An 18,571-nucleotide genomic window follows, 5' to 3' on the forward strand; every position below is an offset into this window, starting at 1 on the left:
AAGTAACGGTTTCCTGTGAGGAGAGACGGACCGGGAACGAGCTCCAGCGGGCGGAGAGAAAGTGCACACGTGGACACCGCTGACGGACGGCTCGGCCAGCCAATGGGAGCGCGAGCTTGTGATGTCAGCGCCCACCTCTTCTCCAATGGGATGGGGTTTTTTCCACCGAGCATCGCTGGCTTGCTGGGTTTAAGACAGGCGGAAAAAAAGATCCTTAGTGGCATGAAAAAGTTGGGAGACGGATCTGGCTGCTGGGAATCTGGCTCAGCCTGCAGACTGCTGATGTTTACTCTGTGTCCAGCTGAAAAAGTCTAGACATCCTTGTTCGTTTCTAAGGGAACAACGATCTGTGTGATGGGAAAAAGAAAAGGAACACATTTTTCTTCCTGAAAATATTTGATGCTTGCGATATTTTAGTTTTCTGAGACGAGCTAACTTAGGTAAGACTGTTTTGTTTTGTTTTCCCTTTTCCCCGTGTCTGAGAACCCGGAGCTATGGAAACTTATGGAGATGTGGCTTTCAACTCGTATCTAATTATTGGATGGAAAACTTCATCTTCCTCACAAATATCTAACATAGTTCTTACTTTTCTAAACTTGTTAACTCTGTAGGCATTATTACTTTTAAGCTATGTTATTAAAACCTAATTAATGATTTCACGCATGTACCCAGATGCTGTAAAATTGAAAAACTAAGCTAATATAAATAACTTGCGCGCATCTGAATCTATGTTTTTGTCTGAAACTTTCTATTTAAAAAAGCCTCATTATTTTTCCCAAAAAAAAAATCACAGGAAGAATTTCAACCCAGAACTAAGGTGGACATTTATTTTTATGTATTTAACAAACATCGGTGCTGTGGTAAGAGTTACCCAAATCATTTTTAAAAAAATCTATTTTTAAAATCCGATTTTTTTTTTAAGAAGAAAAAAAACGCCAAACAAATCAACTTGTCACGCATACAAAAAGTCACGCTCTAAATATAGCGCAGTGTCACCCCTTGCTGAAAAGGACTTTCAACAAGCATTTGTGATAACTCAGAATAAGTGTTTTACATCACCGTGCGAATTTTTAAATTTTTTTATTTTGTAGAATTGTTCTCATTTCAGTGAGAAATGAATCTAGTTCAATGCTGGAATTCTCTTGTACTTTTGGCCTTTTTGGTGCTGCATAACGCAATTGCGGTGCAGTTTAGAACTCATGGTTAGACAATCTCAATCAAGATTTTCTGATAGAAAGAAAATATATCATGGCTCCATACCCTGCAGAAAAATGTCAAGGACTTGAAGAAGCAAAGCAATCCCACAGCATCACACTACCACCACCATATTCAACCACCATATGATGTTCTTTTGCCTGTGGTATATTTATGTTGAATGAAATGGGACGTATAAAAGCTCCATGTTTGTTTTGGCGTTGTTATCTAAAGCAGAAGAACACAAATGTGTGATCTAATTTTGGTAGGTCAGTCTCTTGTAAGAAGCCTACTTCTTGCTGTCAGACTTGTTCTGTGAGGGTGGCAGTAATCGGATCTCTAGAGATCGAGGGATCTATCCAAAATATCGACAATAACAATACCAAGTCGGTATCAGTATCGGATCGATACTAGCGTGATAATATCGATACTTACGTTTCAGAATCACTCTTTTATTTTATTTCCGATTTGTAGTTTCTCAACCTTACCATAAAAAGACTTTGTTTTGATTTGCTCTCAAATTATATTTTTCTGCCCTTTGTAAATTGATTAGTTTTTCTATTGTTACTTTATTATGTTACAAAATCTAGTGCTTTATACATTTTGCTTTATACACCTATACATTTTGTCTAAATTTTGTCCGATTTGAACAAAAATAATTAAAAGAAAACAACAGCAACAAAAAAACGTCTTAAGGTCATAAGTTTGATCATATGTCGGACTTAAACAAAATATATTCGAATCAGAATAACCATCAGTATCGGCAATACTGACCTTATGTTTAATGGGTATTGGATCGATTGCCACTTGATAAAAAAAAAATCTGTATCATTCAGCCAACTTTGAGAGGGCCAGAACTGATGGTAAAATGATGATTTATTTAAGCTGTCCTTGCTTTACAAAAGCAAGGACTTTATTAAAGTCCTTCGCTAAATGAGTTATACGTTTAGCTCGTTTACCACAAGCTAAACAAGAGAGATAAAAATTACATTCATTTTTTACCATTAGTGAAGCAAAGCTCGTTAAATTGATTACAATTTCTTTCATGAGTCATTAATCAAGCAGTCACAGAATTAAATTACTTAAATAAACTTCAGTCGCCGTTACCTTGTTATTGTTTTATTGACTGAAGCAAAATTTAAGTTGCCTTTTATGCGTTTTTCTGTCTAGCTCTTAACCATTTTTTTTGTGGCAGTGAATCTTCTGATAGCTCTGTTGTTCTCTTAGCTTAGATAGGGTATACAAAATGTTGCCAAAATAAAAGCATGGAACTTTAACTACAAGTAACAAAGTAGCATTCAGCTGGCCTTTACGAAATCAAATTGTATCAACTCAACTTGTCACGATTGGATATTAAAAATGGTTTGATCTTGAATATTTACCCTGGTGAAAAATAAGTAGCATAAGTTCATTAAATCTTAGCATACTTGAAGTCCGAATAATCATCAGTATTCTTCAAGTTAATTAAGGATTAGTTCACTTGAAGTATGGTATTTTGGAACAACAAATTTTCTGCCCAGTGTATTTTAATATAATTAAATTGTAACAAAGCACAATTTGAAGTGTACTAAGTGTACTATCATGTGCTTTTTTGGAACAACTAAAAGTATATTTACATACACGGCTTTTTATGTCATATAAACGTGCTTGATTAGTATATCTTAAGTGTATTATTTTTGTGAATGAATTACATTTAAAATACATCTAGAATATCTTTTAAATTTTATACATTATATATATTAGTAGTGCGATCAGAATCAGGGGTCAATTACAACACACTTTCCAGATGAAACAAATTACTTTGTGTATTCAATACATTCACATTTTTAAAGAGTATATTGCCAATATGCTAACAGAGAATTGTACAAATTGTCAATATGTTAAAAGTTTACACACAACATGATTATGAAAATTAGCATAATAAACATAGGTACACTTTAGAGCAGAGGTGGGCACTCCTGGTCCTGGAGGGCCGGTGTCCTGCAACTCTTAGATGTCTCCCTGGTCCAACACACCTGAATCCAACAGCTGGAACACCACCAAAGTGCAGTCAGGTTCTCCAGAGTCCTGCTAATGACCTCATTATTTGACTCAGGTGTGTTGAAGTAGAGATACATCTAAATGTTGCAGGACACCGGCCCTCCAGGACCAGGAGTGCCCACCCCTGCTTAAGAGGAACTGAGTAAAGGACAGAGTATTGTTTTTAATACAGTGTCACAGTATTCCAGTATGACTTACAATTTTAAGATGTTGTGGCATCATCAGAACTGATGATGATTGGGACCGGATGCCTGGGGTGAAAAAACATTTATGGGCGCCTTCTTTGCCTGTATATGTGTAGCAGAGTTTTATTTTGGCAGCGTTGTGGATGTGAAGTTTGTTAAAAAAAAATTTATTATTTATTCTTTGAATTTCTTTTTGTTTAATCTACAAATTGTTTCTTCAGACATTTATTGGTGTTTTTTTAAGTTCTATTATGACGCGCATGGCAATTGGCGGTTACCATAGTAACCGGTAACCGACTACTCCTTTCCCTTTTTCCGTTGCTTTGGGTGATTTCGGTATGTATTAGAATCAGCTCTGTGTTTTCTTTTCAAGTATTATATTTTAACGTATAGTTTAGACAAATTTGATAACATACGATGTTTCACGAGTAATTTTGCTATGTTTTGTGTATGTTTTCAACAGTTAGCATTACTAATGTTATCCAGTTTAGCTATGTTTAATTTAGAAATGCTAACGCTGCTAACTGTTTATAGAGACAGGCGTTGTTGTTGGATTGAAGTTATCCACCATTTCGATTTCTAGTTTGTTAGATATGTTTTTATTTTTCGCCTCTTATAACGTCACAGGAATTTTATTTTTTATTCTTTGCCTTTTTTAACAAAATAGTAAAAGATTATGAAGGCACCTAGCAAGGCATACCTAGTTAGCATAAAGTAGCATACGTAAACACCGAAAGTACTTCATTGCAACATATTAAGAGTCTAATTATTAGGCACTATTTACAAAGTACTTACAAATATTATTGAAATTTTATTATTTTTTGAGATTTATTAAGGTTTGCTAAATTATACACAGAACCTGTTTGAACATACACCAAAAGCACAACTTCAGAAAAGTATTGTTTATATCTGTAATATATTTTTAAAATGTACATTTAAAACATACTTTTATACAAATACATGCAAAGTGTATTTTTAAAATGATTATCCAAAGTGTAACTTTAGTAATATGTTTAATTAGAATTCAAAGCATATTTTAGGAAAAAATACTTTTAGAAAGTGTACCAAAAATACATTTTCAAAAAAAGTACTAGAAGCTTGTTTCTAAAAGTGTATTTATTTTACACTTTCAGTATAATCTTAATAAGTGAACCCACTTGATAAGTGTACTTCAGAAAAACACAGTATGTATAAAACATGCTAAAGTATACTAAACTATAATATTTTTTCCACCAGGGTTAAGCACAAATCAAAAGTAAAAATATGAAAAGTCTTTAAGCAGGTGAATGCAGTATGCCAACAATGTTCTGTGATGTAGCATAAGCTACATCAGTGAATAAACCCCCCTTCACCACTGCTCTCAGTACAACAAATGTCTAGGTTTTCCTGGAGTAAATCAGCGTCTCGGCTGCAGCTAGCTGCCGCCGGTGGTTGTTGCTTATTCTGTGATTAAGGCCGCCCAGGCTCTGATGGCTCTTCCTGTGACACTGCAGTGAGGCGAGGAAGGGCCTCGCCATGGTTGCTGAAGGGTTTTCCTCTACCTGAAGAGCTCACGCAGGGAAAGGAGCCATCTGACACACAGATGAGCTCCATTTAAAATCTCAAACGTTCTGTTTCAAAAAGGGGTTGATGTTCAAAAGCTTCCCTTTGTCATTTCCATCACAAAGGAGAGTACAGCTTTGGTGTTTGGGGGTATTTTTGTTCTCTCTTGTGGTTTTCCTCTAGGCTATTTCATTCCAAGGAGGTTTTATTTTCTTTTTCTAAATAATGTTTGGCTCTATGCTATTAAAAGTTCAAGCCCTTTCCCCCGACGTAATTTGCTTTCCAGCAGATGTAGGTCTGCTGCTGTTTACCCAAATTACGGCCACTCCTTCACTTTTTCCATCTCATTTTATTACACGCCTCCCCCGTCTCTGTGAATTATGTACAGCTCCTTGTCAAAGTGTTGGCCCTTCTTGATCTTCCTCGCGTTTCATCACGTCGCTGCCGCAAAACTGCAGCGCGTTTTATTGGGATTTTGTTTGAAATGTCAGCGTAAGGTGAGGGCAGGTCTGCGGTGTTGATCAGAGACAGAGCCATGGCAACGCCGGAGGAGTTGGATCAAAAGGCTTGAAATGGTAATTGCAGAGGAAAGTCTTAGATTAAATTCAAATGAGCTCCATGATATCCAGTCTGGTGGTGAATACTTTTTGAAGGGCAATCTTGTTTAGAAGCTTCATTGTTTATGTTTTTTTGTGGTTTTTATTTCCTTCTTCTTTATTGCTTTTGGTTTTTGTGTTTTATTTTAGATATTTAAAATGTCTCGCAGTTCCAGTGTGGAGCGCAAAATTAAAGTTTATTGGTCTTTGAGCGAATATGCAACATCATCCTGTTTTCAATATCATCACCTTCCCAAAATAATGGCTTAAGGGATTTATGAAAATCCCTTAAGAAATTTTCAGAATCTTAAGAAAATCACAGAAAGAGGAGGCTAATCCAATTCACCCATGTGATTGGGACGATGATTGCTCTGGCTTGCTGTCGTGCAGGTGCTGTGGGTCATGGGCAGCTTCCAGGGCCACGTTCTCCCCGGGACCGTATTCCTGCTAATAGGGATCTGGTGGGCGGGAAAGTTCTCCCTCTGGCACACCACCCGCAGGAACAAAAGCTTTGGCTCCACCCGGCTCGCCAGCAGGACCTTGCAGCGACGCCTGGAGATCATTGAAAACTTTTTTTTTCTCATCTTCTCCGTTATTGGTGAGCAGGTCTTTGTTTCTTCTACAATTGTTTTTTTTTTTTTTTAATTGTCCTAATGCAGGTGGGCTAACACTTCCTTTGCGTTCCCCAGGTATGATCTGCGAGCAGTACGTCGCAAATGGGCCGATGCTTCATTTGTATGACTTTACAGAGAAACACTGGGAGCAGCTGCACATCTGGCAGCACACAACCATGTACCTGTTCTTCTGCCTGGCCGCCGTCGTGTCTCTGATCGTCCACACGACCAAGGCCGTGCCGGTGGCCCTGGACAAGCTGATGCTGGGGATCGCGTTCTTTGTCGAAGGTGTGTGCTGTGTCCCTCTGTGTGGAAATGACTGTAATTTTTTATTTTTTATTCCTCTCCAGGGGGTCTTTTGTGGGCTCTAGTCATTATATGACAGTAGGCTGACAGGAAAGGGGGAAAAAAAGGGGGGAAGACATGCGGCAAATGTTGGTCGGGTCCGGGAATCGAACCCACGTCGAGGACTCAAGGCCTCCAAACGTGGGTCGCGCTATCCCCTACGCCACCACAACACGCCCATGACTGTAATTTTAATCTTAGAATTATGACTTCAATCTTGCAGAATCAAAAGTCAGAATTCTGAGAGAAACGTCTGGATTCTTCAGTAGCCATAATTGATTTAATTTCAATTTTTGCATTGCAAAATTGAATCCTCTTCTGTTCCGAAACAAATAAGCTTCACATTTCTTCCCTTAGGTAGACGTTCTTACTTATAAGATTGAAATTGTTCGCCGAACATGATGTTCCCACCATCCTACATGTTGATGGCAGGATATGGCTTTAGAAACGACTGTCTGCAGCAGCAACAGGCAGGCAGGCGATTCTGTGAGAAATGTTTTTGAAACAGCAAAGTGCTTGAGAAAGGGGTGGAGTGAGATTTATACTGTCCAGCTGGACAGTGACCCTAAACACGCAGTCAGAGACACAATGGAGTAGCAGGACGGTATCCTGCAATTTCTGGATTCGTCTCTGCTTGACCACAACACAATCAAATGATTCAACTGCTAACAGAACTTTATGGAACTTAATTTCATGCTCATGTAAATGAAGTGTGTCCTCAAAACCTTAAATTTGAGATTCCAGTTGTGGATTAAACCATAGACACGCGTTAGGATGCCTCAGTCAAAGTCAACACCGAAACACAACTGAGAATCTTTGAAAATTCATTTTCATCTAGAATCTGGCTGAGCTTGATCTTTTTTTCTTTTTCTTTCGCAAAGTATAATTTTTGGCCTGCAACCATAAACAAGCTGTAATTTGACTCATTTTACAAAGAATTGAGTGGGACGTAAGAGCATATTGGACATTACACACAGATATTTAGTCAAATTCAAAAATACTTCATGGATCCCAAAGAGAAATTAAATGCTGTTAGACTTTGCCTCCTTTTCCTCCCTCTTCACAATTCTACATTATATTGCGTTGGCCTATCATGTGAAATTCTCAAGAGGTTTAAATACTTTAGCAGGAACCCATAAGCAGATGAAATACACTAACACTTTTCATAAAGTCGAACTCCTTCCTCTATTTTTATCAAGTTCCATCTGTTTTCTGTCGGTCAGGGTTCCTCTTCCTCTACCACCTCCATGGACGGACCATGCTGGACGTCCACGTGCATCAGCTCCTGCTCTACGCCATCTTTGGTGAGAGCCTTATTTTTTTCCTGGAGGTCTTCCACAGAGACAACTTCGTCCTGGAGCTGCTGTGCTGCACCCTCACCCTCCTGCAAGGCAGCTGGTTCTGGGAGGTAAATCTGCCTGGGAACCCATAGAAACTAAAGCTCAGATCGGTGGGCGCTCCTCTCTCGCTAACCTTCCTGTTCGCTCACAGATTGGTTTCGTGCTGTACCCTCCCAACGGCACCGTGTGGGACATGAAAGACCACAACACCATGATGTTTATCACCATGTGCTTCTCCTGGCACTTCGCCTTTGCCATTCTAGTCGTCGGTGTGGTGTACGGCACCGTCAGCTGGTAAGAACCTGCTTTGATAGATATATGAAGCACTGTTTGATTGTCCTGGAATGCTTCCAGATTAAAGCGGACATATCATGCTTTTAAATTCTTCCTTTTAAATCATTCAGTTATGGTCTATATAGAGTAAAACTGCAAAGTTTTGGTCTGAATTCTTCGTTACTGTAGCGCCACTGGCCCCTCTTCCACCCCCTTTTTCTGAAAGCAAGTCGTTTTGGTGCCGTCTCTTTAAATCTTTAAACCCCGCCCACTTCCAGGTTGCACAGTGTTCCACAACTTTTCGTTTGGCCATTTCTGCTATTCGATAGCAGAGATACAGTTATGAGCGGGACTAAAACTTTTTATTTTCAAATGAATTAAAAGAAAATGATACTGTGCCAAGAACGCCACTGAATGGATCTGAATCATGTGTTACGCAAGACAAAAAAGAAAAAAGCCAAACTGTTTATGTAACTATACTATTCGAAACACCCAATGGGGTATTCAACAGCTATTTAAGAACCTAGCAGCTAGCACACAGCGCTGACATAAGCAGAAGCCACGACTCTAATGCTATCAAAACAATGGCAAGGATTTCATATCAACAAATAAACTTCTGTCTAAAATAAAGTGTGTTGTCATCTTAGCAGAAGGATCAGACAAAGTCTTTTGGCAAATACTTATTGATACCAGCAGAATTTGCTCAGTACTTGACGTTGAAATGCTGTAGGCAAACAGACTTTACGCACTCATGGGAGCAAATGTCCAAGAAAAATAACATTTGCCATGCACTTTGAAGATTTTTTGACACTAGTAGATGGTGTAATGAATTGTGTTGGTTAATAAACCCAAAAACCGAACATTTTGACTCATTCGCGTGCGGCTTTCGCATCCTTAAATTTGGACCACAAAGTCATTGCGAGAAATAAAAATGGCGGATCTGCGACATTGCTTCGATGGAAGTCCATAGCCTTTTTTAGCGGCTCTGCAGCAAATACTGCGATGTAATCGTCCAGAAACGTAATAGGTAACAGAGAAAATTAATTGGATAGAATTTGACCCATGCAGAATATAAAGATGTTTATGTAGCACCACAAGAGGCTAAATTCAACTTCCTTGTGCTCCTACAACAGCGGGGGTGGATTTAGCATGTTATGTCCCCTTGAAAGCACTCGAGCACACTGGTTTATGTTACTCCTAAGTGGTATTTATTTTTGTTTTTCCTTCAGTGTGGTTCGCTCCAGACTCAAAAGGACTCCTCCGATGGAAATGGGACTTCTGAAGCCCCGGGAGCGGGATGCCGAGTCAGAGGATGAGATTTTATGAGGACTGTTGTGCGTCATTTCCAAAACAAATCAGGGATGAGAAGCTATCATCTTCAGCAGCAGTACGACTAAGGGTGCACACAGGCACACAAAACAGGGCTTTAGAGATACATTGTTTCCTCTGCCTTATTTAATCAGCTTTAAAGCAGTCTACCCTGACTTGTAATTTATTTTTGCAGTGACAGGAAGCTGATTTCTGCCATATCTTTATTATCTGTACAATAGTTTGTCGCCTGTTATTTGGATTGTTTTCATCTATGTCTGTGCCAACATGTTGATCAGTTTAAAAAAAAAAAAAAGTTCGACCTTATAAGTTTGCCTTTACGTACTTTGCATACTGGTATTGTGTCTTTTTTCTCTTGAGGGAACGTGAGACCCTGCATGTGATTTGAACCCAAATCCAAGGCTGATTTTTATTTTGTATTTTTTCAAACAGTGTAAATGTTTATGTTCTGCTGTTTAATATGATTCTGTGGCATGCCAACCAAACACAGATTTTCAAGACAGCTTATAAGTCACTTTTTTATAACTTTAAGTCACCGGATCCGCAATCCAACAGAGCACCTCTGAGATGTGGTGGGATAAGAAATCACCGTGGTGTGAAGCAGAGCTAAAAAAATCTGTTTTGGTTAAATGTTTTGTTCTTCTTGTTGTTGTTCTTCTTCTCTTTTTTTTTTTTTATTCAAATCAAAACACAAAATCTTTGAGAATGGGACCAGATTTTAACAATGTTAGGGTGTAGTGGCGACAAATAAAGATTTCATAAAACGAAAATTCATGACGACTTACTCATGTTCATGACAGTGTCATGACAGTCTTATTCACAACCCGTCACATAAAGTGTTACCTACTTTTCTTTTGCGTGTGTGCGTGTGTGTGGCGCCCTCTGATGGAATGGCGCCAGATTGTCAAAAAATTATATATATATATATATATATATATAAAAACCCGCCTATGTTTAAAGTTATGTTTTCTAGCTTGTGTTGCATATATTACTCCATCCCAAGTAACGTGTTGAAACATTATAGTGGTTATAGCTTCAAGTAACTTTATTAACCAATAAAGCTGCTATAATTAATCTAAAAAAGTTTGGACTTTGCATAAATTTCTGAATTTTGACAGAATCAATTTTGACTTCACACACTCTTCCTGATGTAGCGGATTTTGTTTCTCTATGCCAAACATTTGACTGTTACCGTGTTCACGGCACGACAAAAATAAAATACACATGCAATAGGTTCACAAAAAAAAACAACCCTAAACTGTAAAGATCTTCTATTTCGAAGAGACTAAACAATCAAAACATCAAAAAGATGTTTCAAACCCTGACGCTGCTTCATTTCAAACACAAACGGCCACATTCCCGTTTAAAAGTCATGAAATGAAGAAAAGCATCAGTTAGATGAGTTGTATTAACAAAAAAAGCTCAATTAGATAATGACGTCACAAAAGATGCATTAAATACTATATTTTAGCCTGTTTGATCAAAGTGATATTAATGCATGTACACAAAAATATATCGTAGTGAGACCTCTTCTCTGCTGTGCCCGGATATGAGTGACATGAACCCGTACACCTGGCCAGGTGAAATACTGACAACTCCTCTGACTGATTCTCAGTTTTACTGTATCCATCCAGAAGTGCAAACGCCCTGCGAGATTTCTCTTCCTGAAGAAATTAGTTGTATTCTTCGTTTTATTCGAATTTTTAAGGATCCAGCTATGTTTCAGTCAATTAAGGATCGACAGAAGGACCAAAAGAATATAACAAAGCTTTTGCAGGTAAAAGACAAAAAAGGGAAAAAAAAGAAACATCTTTACTTTTTACTATTTCAACTGTGAGTCCATCTGGATTATCAAGTAATTATTTCGTCACTTTTGTATTAAGGGTCTAGAGAACGACCTAAAGGGTCTAGAGAACGACCTAAAAGATAAATTAAAGGATTGCAAGGTAAATAACAAAAAAAATTCATCTTTACTCTTTTCATATTTAAACTGAGTTATCAATTGGCCGTTTAGTCACATCCTTGTAATTTGCCAAAGCCACCAAAACTGAAGGAATCTTCCACAAACTGGGGACTAAAGGGATTCATCTGCTGTTACTTCCTGGGAGTTGGATCCATAATTCTGGTAAGTGATTAATCAGAACTGATTTGGTATTTTAGCCCCCTTTTATAGAGGTGAAACATTGTCCCTACCTGAGAGGGCAAACCTTAATCATTATGCCATTATTAATATGCTACTTGAAAATAGTCTCAAAACAACAATATTATTGTTTTTATCGCAATAATCTCTGGGACAATTTATCTGCTGGTAAAATTTGTTATTGTGACAGACCGAGTTAAGATTCTGCTTCAGAACAATAAAAGATCTGTAATATATGTATGCTGTCCTGTGTGTCCATCAGGGAGTTTATGTGAGCTTCCTCCCTCACTTTGAAACTAATCTCTTCATTGGCCTCTATGCTTTTGGAAACATTTTTGCTCTTTCCAGGTAGGAATTAAAACAGAACAATGGAAAATTTCTGATCAAAGCAACAACAGTTATTGGATCCTTTTGTGCAATAAAGCACAGTAATATATGTGAATATTTTTGTTTGTTTGTCATACAGCACGTTGTTTCTAGTGGGACCAGCGAAGCAGCTGAAGAGGATGTGTGACATGTCCAGAGTATTGGCCACCCTCACCATGCTTGTAAGATCACACAAATTAAACACAGCATGCTTTTATTCCATTAAAAACATTTGTTATATATTTATCCCAGATCCACATGAATACATAGATCAGCAACAATGATAATAATAATAATAATAATAATAATAATAATAATAATAATAATAATAATAATGATAATAATAATAATCCATTCTATACATGTTGGGCATAATACAAAGTGAAATAAGTAACAGTACATTATAGCATTAATAGCATTAATCTTCCAGAGAAGACTGCTTTAACTACTGAAAATTTAAACATGTTGCCACTTTTAGTCCTCCATATCATTTTTTTTTTGGGAACAGGTTCTAATCCTATTGCATCAATGTACTATGTGTTCTTGTGACAAGTCTGCTAAAGCAGTGGGATTTGCTGACTTACATCCATTTGCACTCTCCCTTCATAGAAATGCATAAAAAGTGATAAAAAGTAACAATAATATAAACTTCTGACTGACTGTCTCTCATTCGGCATCACGCATTTTCCTGAACATCCTCCATTCGTGTTTTTATGCATAAGATGCATTATTATTGTCTTTTTTTTTTTTTTTTTTGCGGCTGCTTGTTGGCAGCCTTTACTCAGAGTGCAATTAGGAAATTCCTGTGGTTTTACTGGCTTTTAACTGGAACGGATTGACTCGCCTGAGACATTATTCTCTAATTCAAGTTATGACTTCTGAGGAAAAATGTTTGTTGTGCTCAGTGATCCGGCTAACAAAGATGCATTAAGCAAGCCAACTATGATGCTTTTCTTTAGATTTTGAAGCATTTAAATACCAAAAGACATGCTAAGAAATTACATTACTCTACCATGTAACTTTTAAAAGGACAAATAAGCAGTTTATTGCTGTTACTCTCATTGTTTTATATGTTTTGCCCAGGCCTGCGTAGTTTTGACTCCCTATGCAGCTCTGTGGGTGAGTGAACATCACAGCAAAGCAGACCCTAATTATAACTTTCTGGTTTTATCAACACCGATGACTGTGCATCACCTCAACTCATTTATAATTCTTCATTTGGTCTTTCAGTGGAACAGCTTCGGATTTACTATGCTGTTTTGCGCTTTGCACATATTGTCATTTTCCTGGTGAGCTGCTCTTCCGCCTCCAATTCTTCAGTCTTTACAGCAGCAGTGACCTTGTGATGTTGAATGGGTTTTTGTTTGCAGGTACAGTCTGTCATTCACGCCATGTGTCAGGTTGGTCGTCGCAGGAGCAATTATTTGAAAATTCTGCACGGTGATACAGTGTCGTAGTGCTGCCTGCATATCTGATTTATGTGCTTTGCATTTTTCAGGAAGATGCTGAAGATGTTCTCTCTTCTCAAGCATTGAAGATCCGTGTGTTTTGGGAGGAAGGTTCGAGATTCACTGGGACGGGTTTCTTACTCACAGAAAATTTGTAACTTTTATCTTTTTTTTTAATCATTACTACGGTGATTCTATTGAGTTGTTTTAAGAAAATCTCTACACTTAGTTGCAAGCATGGAAGAGGAGGGGTGACGATTTGGGTTTGTTTACTCCTCATCAGCTGATGAGAATCTTGCTTCACGGCAGACTTCCAAAGAACTGGAAGCCTTCCCCACCGAATCCCTTCTGATCAGTGGTTTGTACTCTGGTATTTGTTTTTGCTTTCTTTTCAGTGTCTTTATGTCTGTCAACATGTTGGTCGAATGCCTGGAGAACGTGGTAGCAAAACTAAAACGAAACGGTAAAATGACTTCAGTGATGGCTGCCGCTGTTTCTAAAAAAGGGTTGTGAAAAACACAATTTTAATTTGTGGACGAACTCAGGCTGATTGTGATTTCACTGTGACAAATTGGACAATGTGTTCCTGGAAGTTTGAAGGAGATATAACGTAAGACTTTGAAAATCTCACATAAAAATTGTTTGTGTCGTTTACAGAAACCTTCATTTATATCTAACTAAATAATACTCCAAATAAATGAACAATTGCTAGATTTAATATTTGTAAAACTGTCAGATTTTTTTCTTTTGTTTGACTAAATAATGGAAATTGCCGCAAAACCTTTCGTGCGATGATGTGTGCTTGCGCTATATGTCAACTTATTCCACTCGGTCTCCTCAAAAATCTATGAATAAAAGTCATAAAAACATTAAAAGTCTCTGAGGCAGAAAAATATCTTCAAAATGTCTCCCACTGCCAAGCAAAGGGAGAGGGAGATGCACTCAGAACTCTGAAGTTAATGCAACCACATGCATGCTGCATCCGGTTTTATCTGTGGACTCTAATGGGAGCAGGGTTGGATCAGGGTTGTACGCCAGTCACCAATGTCATTATCCAGAGTGAAAACAAAGACCTGCGCAGATACGCACTGTGGTCAGGCTCTAATTCAATCACTCTCCTCAAGCCAACGTTATTTTTAGGAGCCTTTAGAGTCCAATAAGACGAAGCACTTCCTGAGTTTTTCTCTTCTTATTTAGACATGCATTTTACTTGCACAGACATAGTCGTGGTGGATAAACAACAGAGGAAAGCGGTGGATGTGGCAATACCAAGTGACTGCAACATCAGGAAAAAGGAGCATGAGAAACTAGAGAAATACCAGGGCCTAAGGGAGGAACTGGAGAGGGCCTGAAGGTGAAGACCACAGTGGTGCCTGTGGTCATCGGGACCCTCGGGCAGTCACCCCAAACTGGAACAGTGGCTACAACAGATCCCAGGAACAACATCAGACATCTCAGTCCAGAAATGTGCAGTCCTAGGCACAGCCAATTCAGTCCAGGCCTCTGGTAGAGGACCCAGCTAAGAGGAAGAAGAATATATATATATATATATATATATATATATATATATATATATATATATATATTAACCCAGTGTTATTTAACTTATGACAAAAATTTTCCCCATTTTATAAGTGAAATAATCTGCTTGTGGAATTAGTAGATTTTCTTCAGTATTAAGGAATTATTGGCTTAAAACAAACCCCTATCTTTCTGAAAAGCTACTTATTAGTTTTCTCCCATTTCAAGTGTTCTAAGATATTTGCTCTAGAAAAGTAGACCAAAAATATGTGGTACAAATACTTTTTGTTTTGTTTTGTTTTTAAGTGAAAACATTTTACACAAGTAAGAATAAAAAGGGTACTGATCATAACATCTGAATTTATATACAGTAAATGATATCTTAAATGTCCAAGGGGATCTCCTCCGTTTCCTCTGGCCAGCAATAAAGATATTGTACAACCAAAAGACTAACCACTCAGTCCTGAAAAAAGTGCGACTAAGACTTTATGTTTCCTTTGAAAGGTTTATGCCCAGAATGTCGATACTGTGATGCGGTGAAATATCAGATGAAAATGTTGTGCAAACTTAATCATGGTGACAGACAAAAATTAGACCGTTTCATATACATATCTGTAGTGGCCACTAAGTAGACTTAGGTTAAAACCCTTTTTTTTGTGGAAATAATCTTAAAATTACGTTTCGAAACCTCAATGGTCGCTTGCTCATAATCAATGACATTGCCAGTGGATAAAAAAACCAAACAAAAACAAAACAAACAAACCAAAAGAAAAAAAAATCCATCAGAGTGAGACCTCTGCTGCTGCTCCCAGGTGTGACTGACGTGAATCACACACACCTGTCCAGGTGAGGCTCTGAGTTCGGCTGATTGTCGGTAAGGAATGTTACGTTGTCATCCATCCACTCCACACTGAGGAAACCCAGCAAAGTTTCTTTCTGTCCAGGAAATTGCCAGACTTATTTTCTATTCTTTCTTTCTTTTATTTATTTATTTATTTATTTTTGCCCGTTGGCATTTGAAGGATCTTCGATTATGGATAAATTAAAATCGGTCCTTAGCGGGGAAGAGTCTCGACGAGAGGACCGCAACATTTTACAGGTACATCTAATCATTCGTGCCTTTCGCTACCAGAGCAAACATTTCACCAATTAATCGTCTAATAATGACCTGCGCTGGTTTTGGCCGCAGTCTGTGAATGAAGCCTCCACTTTAGGCTGGGGGAGCCGCATAAAGGGATTCATCGCCTGTTTTGTTGTGGGAGCCGCGTGCACAGTTTTGGTAATTATATTCTGATGTCCGATCATTTTCACAACAGATTTGTTTCGCCTGCTCTTTAAGGAAGCTCAACGCAGCGCTGGTGTGGCCTGACTGGTTATGCTGGTTTTAGAGGAATGTGGAAGATGTGATGAGTGTGTGCGTCTCTTCATTTCACTTTAAGTTTTGGGCCAACAGTCCCGCTATGATAAATGTGCCTCAATTTATTAAAAAATCTATATGTAAGCATATTAAATAGCATACAACAAATGAAATATGCTATTAATAATAATAATAATAATAGGCTAATTTAAAAAAAAAAGATCCATCTGTTTTTGTTAGTATACTTGGTTTGACATGTAGTCCTGTTGTCCTGGTCAACCAATCAAATAGTAGGATCTGATTGGCCCGCCTGAGGAAATTATTTCATATAGTGCAATATATAAATGAAATAATTAAACACTGTAATATTTAGATATGGTTTAGTGTAATAACGTCAAGTTGTTCTGAAATTAACGTTTCTCTGTGGTACAGGGAGTATGCATGCTGTTTCTGCCCAAAATTGGTCTCACTCTCTTCATCGTCTTCTACACATTTGGAAACATTTGTGCCCTTTGCAGGTAAGAATCACAAAAATATAGAAAGAAAAAAAACACACACACAACAATGCTTAAGTTTTATTGTTCACTTATTTGCCTCAAAGAAGGACGGCTGTATGTTCTAATTGGTGACAGAATGTTAAAATGCATTTTAAGCCGTTGTTTTTACATTTTATTTTTATTTTAACTAACAGCACAATGTTTCTGATGGGCCCAATGAAGCAGCTGAAGAGGATGTGTGACAAAACCAGAGCACTGGCCACAACTATCATGCTTGTAAGTGTGTGCGGAGTTGTACAAACACAGCGCTGTATGCAGCATGCTGCTGCTGTTTCACCCTTCAATGAAGTGGAAACTGAGGCTTTCATAAATATCTACACAGTTAAAAACACAACAGCTAAATAAATAAAAAAAAAAATAGACAGTAAGTTGCTTATTGTCTTTGTTGCTTTTTCTCCAGACTTGCCTTGTTTTAACTCTGTGCGCTGCCTTCTGGGTAAGTGAATTTTGAAGCAGCGAATATGTTTCCTGTCTAAAGCTTATACATACTCTCATCTCAGGGATGAAACCCATTCATTTTGGTCTTTGATGTATTCATTTAAACCATCCTTTAAGGATTTGTTAAAACAATAGCCAATTGCAAAGAAGTTTCCAATTATTGGCACTATTTTTATATGTTCGTGCACCAATTTCTGTTGTTTTTTTTTGTGATTCCCTTCCTAAAAATAAATTAAATAAAATCCTAATTTTTATTTGGACACTCATGCATATTAACTTCAGACTAAATCTGCATAATGTCTGCAAACTTTGCACAAAACAGTGGTACTGCTATTCAGCTAAAACCTTCTGTAGTCACTTATAGTTTTTTTGTTTTTGTTTTTTTTCCCAGTGGAAGAACTTTGGACTTGCTCTATTATTTTGCATTTTGCAGATCCTGTCCTTTTCCTGGTAAGCTCTTAATCTCCCATCTGTTGCATCTTATTCAATCAGATTACCTTTTATAGCAGGAACCATGTTTTGTTTGCAGGTACAGTCTCTCGTACATCCCCTGTGTCAGGTTGGTCAGCTTATAACCCCATTGGTTCAAATATTCTGCATGAACATAAACATTAAGTTGTCTTCTGAACGGTGTGATTATTTTCCAGGGAGGCGATCATGAAAGCTGTGTCTGTCTGCATGAAGTGAACTCTCCCCTCCACCTGCTGTTTGGAGCAAAACCTGTTGGATAAATGTAGGATATTAAAGACCGGGATGAATGAAGCTGCTCAAAACTTCCTGTTCCAGTGGCAAAAAAATAATAATTTTTACAGATTCCCATTTTTTGCCTTATGAATCCAGTTGATTTTTATTTTTATTTTCCCTCGAGTCTGATGATCATCTTGAATTAAATCTTTATAACGGTGGCCTTTTAATTATTTTATGTGTAAATATCTGTAAAAACAAATAAATACATTAAAGCTTTTACGAATGACTTATTTTGAGAGAAAACAGGCAACATCTCAGGAAGAGAATCATGGACCCGAGCAAGTTTGGTTTGTCCTTCGGTTTGACTTTCAGATGTTTGAAGGTGCCAGGGTCGTCGTTTCAAGCAATAATACACAAGTATATACACCATGGAAATGTTGAATGCTTCTGCGCCCTAGAGTTGAACATCAAAATGTGCAGATCAATCTCAAAACCATGGCAACAATGTCATTATCGACCTTAAAACAAGTCCTGTACTGAAAGCCACTCAGAGAGGAAGAAGCCATCGCTTAAAAAGCATCATAATCCAGCATGCAAAT

The 18,571-nt window shown here is 37.8% G+C and overlaps 3 protein-coding genes across 6 annotated transcripts; all 3 read left to right on the top strand.

Moving 5' to 3' along the window:
- The first annotated feature begins 213 nt into the window (after positions 1-213).
- Positions 214-10,102, top strand: tmem45a (transmembrane protein 45a). 2 transcript variants are annotated; one of them, XM_044129728.1, is made up of 6 exons: positions 214-440; positions 5,948-6,155; positions 6,247-6,459; positions 7,740-7,924; positions 8,008-8,150; positions 9,359-10,102. In XM_044129728.1, the coding sequence occupies exons 2-6, from the start codon at positions 5,960-5,962 to the stop codon at positions 9,453-9,455; spliced, it is 834 nt and encodes a 277-aa protein (XP_043985663.1). In that variant the 5' UTR covers positions 214-440; positions 5,948-5,959; the 3' UTR covers positions 9,456-10,102. The 2 variants fall into 2 exon arrangements, with proteins under 2 accessions (XP_043985663.1, XP_043985664.1); XM_044129729.1 differs by lacking the exon at positions 214-440 and adding an exon at positions 3,681-3,755.
- Positions 10,103-10,221: 119 nt separating this feature from the next.
- LOC122838788 (vesicle transport protein SFT2B-like) lies at positions 10,222-14,130 on the top strand. Of its 2 annotated transcripts, none has more exons than XM_044129731.1 (9): positions 10,222-11,235; positions 11,342-11,404; positions 11,473-11,583; positions 11,861-11,946; positions 12,065-12,146; positions 13,048-13,083; positions 13,195-13,253; positions 13,335-13,364; positions 13,463-14,130. In XM_044129731.1, exons 1-9 carry the CDS (start codon positions 10,957-10,959, stop codon positions 13,497-13,499), a joined length of 783 nt encoding a protein of 260 aa, XP_043985666.1. In that variant the 5' UTR covers positions 10,222-10,956; the 3' UTR covers positions 13,500-14,130. The 2 variants fall into 2 exon arrangements, with proteins under 2 accessions (XP_043985666.1, XP_043985667.1); XM_044129732.1 differs by having other exon boundaries at positions 11,497-11,583.
- A 1,588-nt stretch (positions 14,131-15,718) lies between these two features.
- LOC122838789 (vesicle transport protein SFT2B-like) lies at positions 15,719-18,258 on the top strand. Of its 2 annotated transcripts, XM_044129734.1 has the most exons (9): positions 15,719-15,807; positions 15,956-16,032; positions 16,123-16,212; positions 16,723-16,808; positions 16,982-17,063; positions 17,248-17,283; positions 17,677-17,735; positions 17,815-17,844; positions 17,933-18,258. In XM_044129734.1, exons 2-9 carry the CDS (start codon positions 15,967-15,969, stop codon positions 17,970-17,972), a joined length of 489 nt encoding a protein of 162 aa, XP_043985669.1. In that variant the 5' UTR covers positions 15,719-15,807; positions 15,956-15,966; the 3' UTR covers positions 17,973-18,258. The 2 variants fall into 2 exon arrangements, with proteins under 2 accessions (XP_043985669.1, XP_043985668.1); XM_044129733.1 differs by having other exon boundaries at positions 15,802-16,032.
- The last annotated feature ends 313 nt before the right edge of the window (positions 18,259-18,571 follow it).

The sequence above is a fragment of the Gambusia affinis genome, linkage group LG10 (genome assembly GCF_019740435.1).
Source record: "Gambusia affinis linkage group LG10, SWU_Gaff_1.0, whole genome shotgun sequence".
In the NCBI taxonomy this organism is placed as follows: Eukaryota; Metazoa; Chordata; class Actinopteri; order Cyprinodontiformes; family Poeciliidae; genus Gambusia; species Gambusia affinis.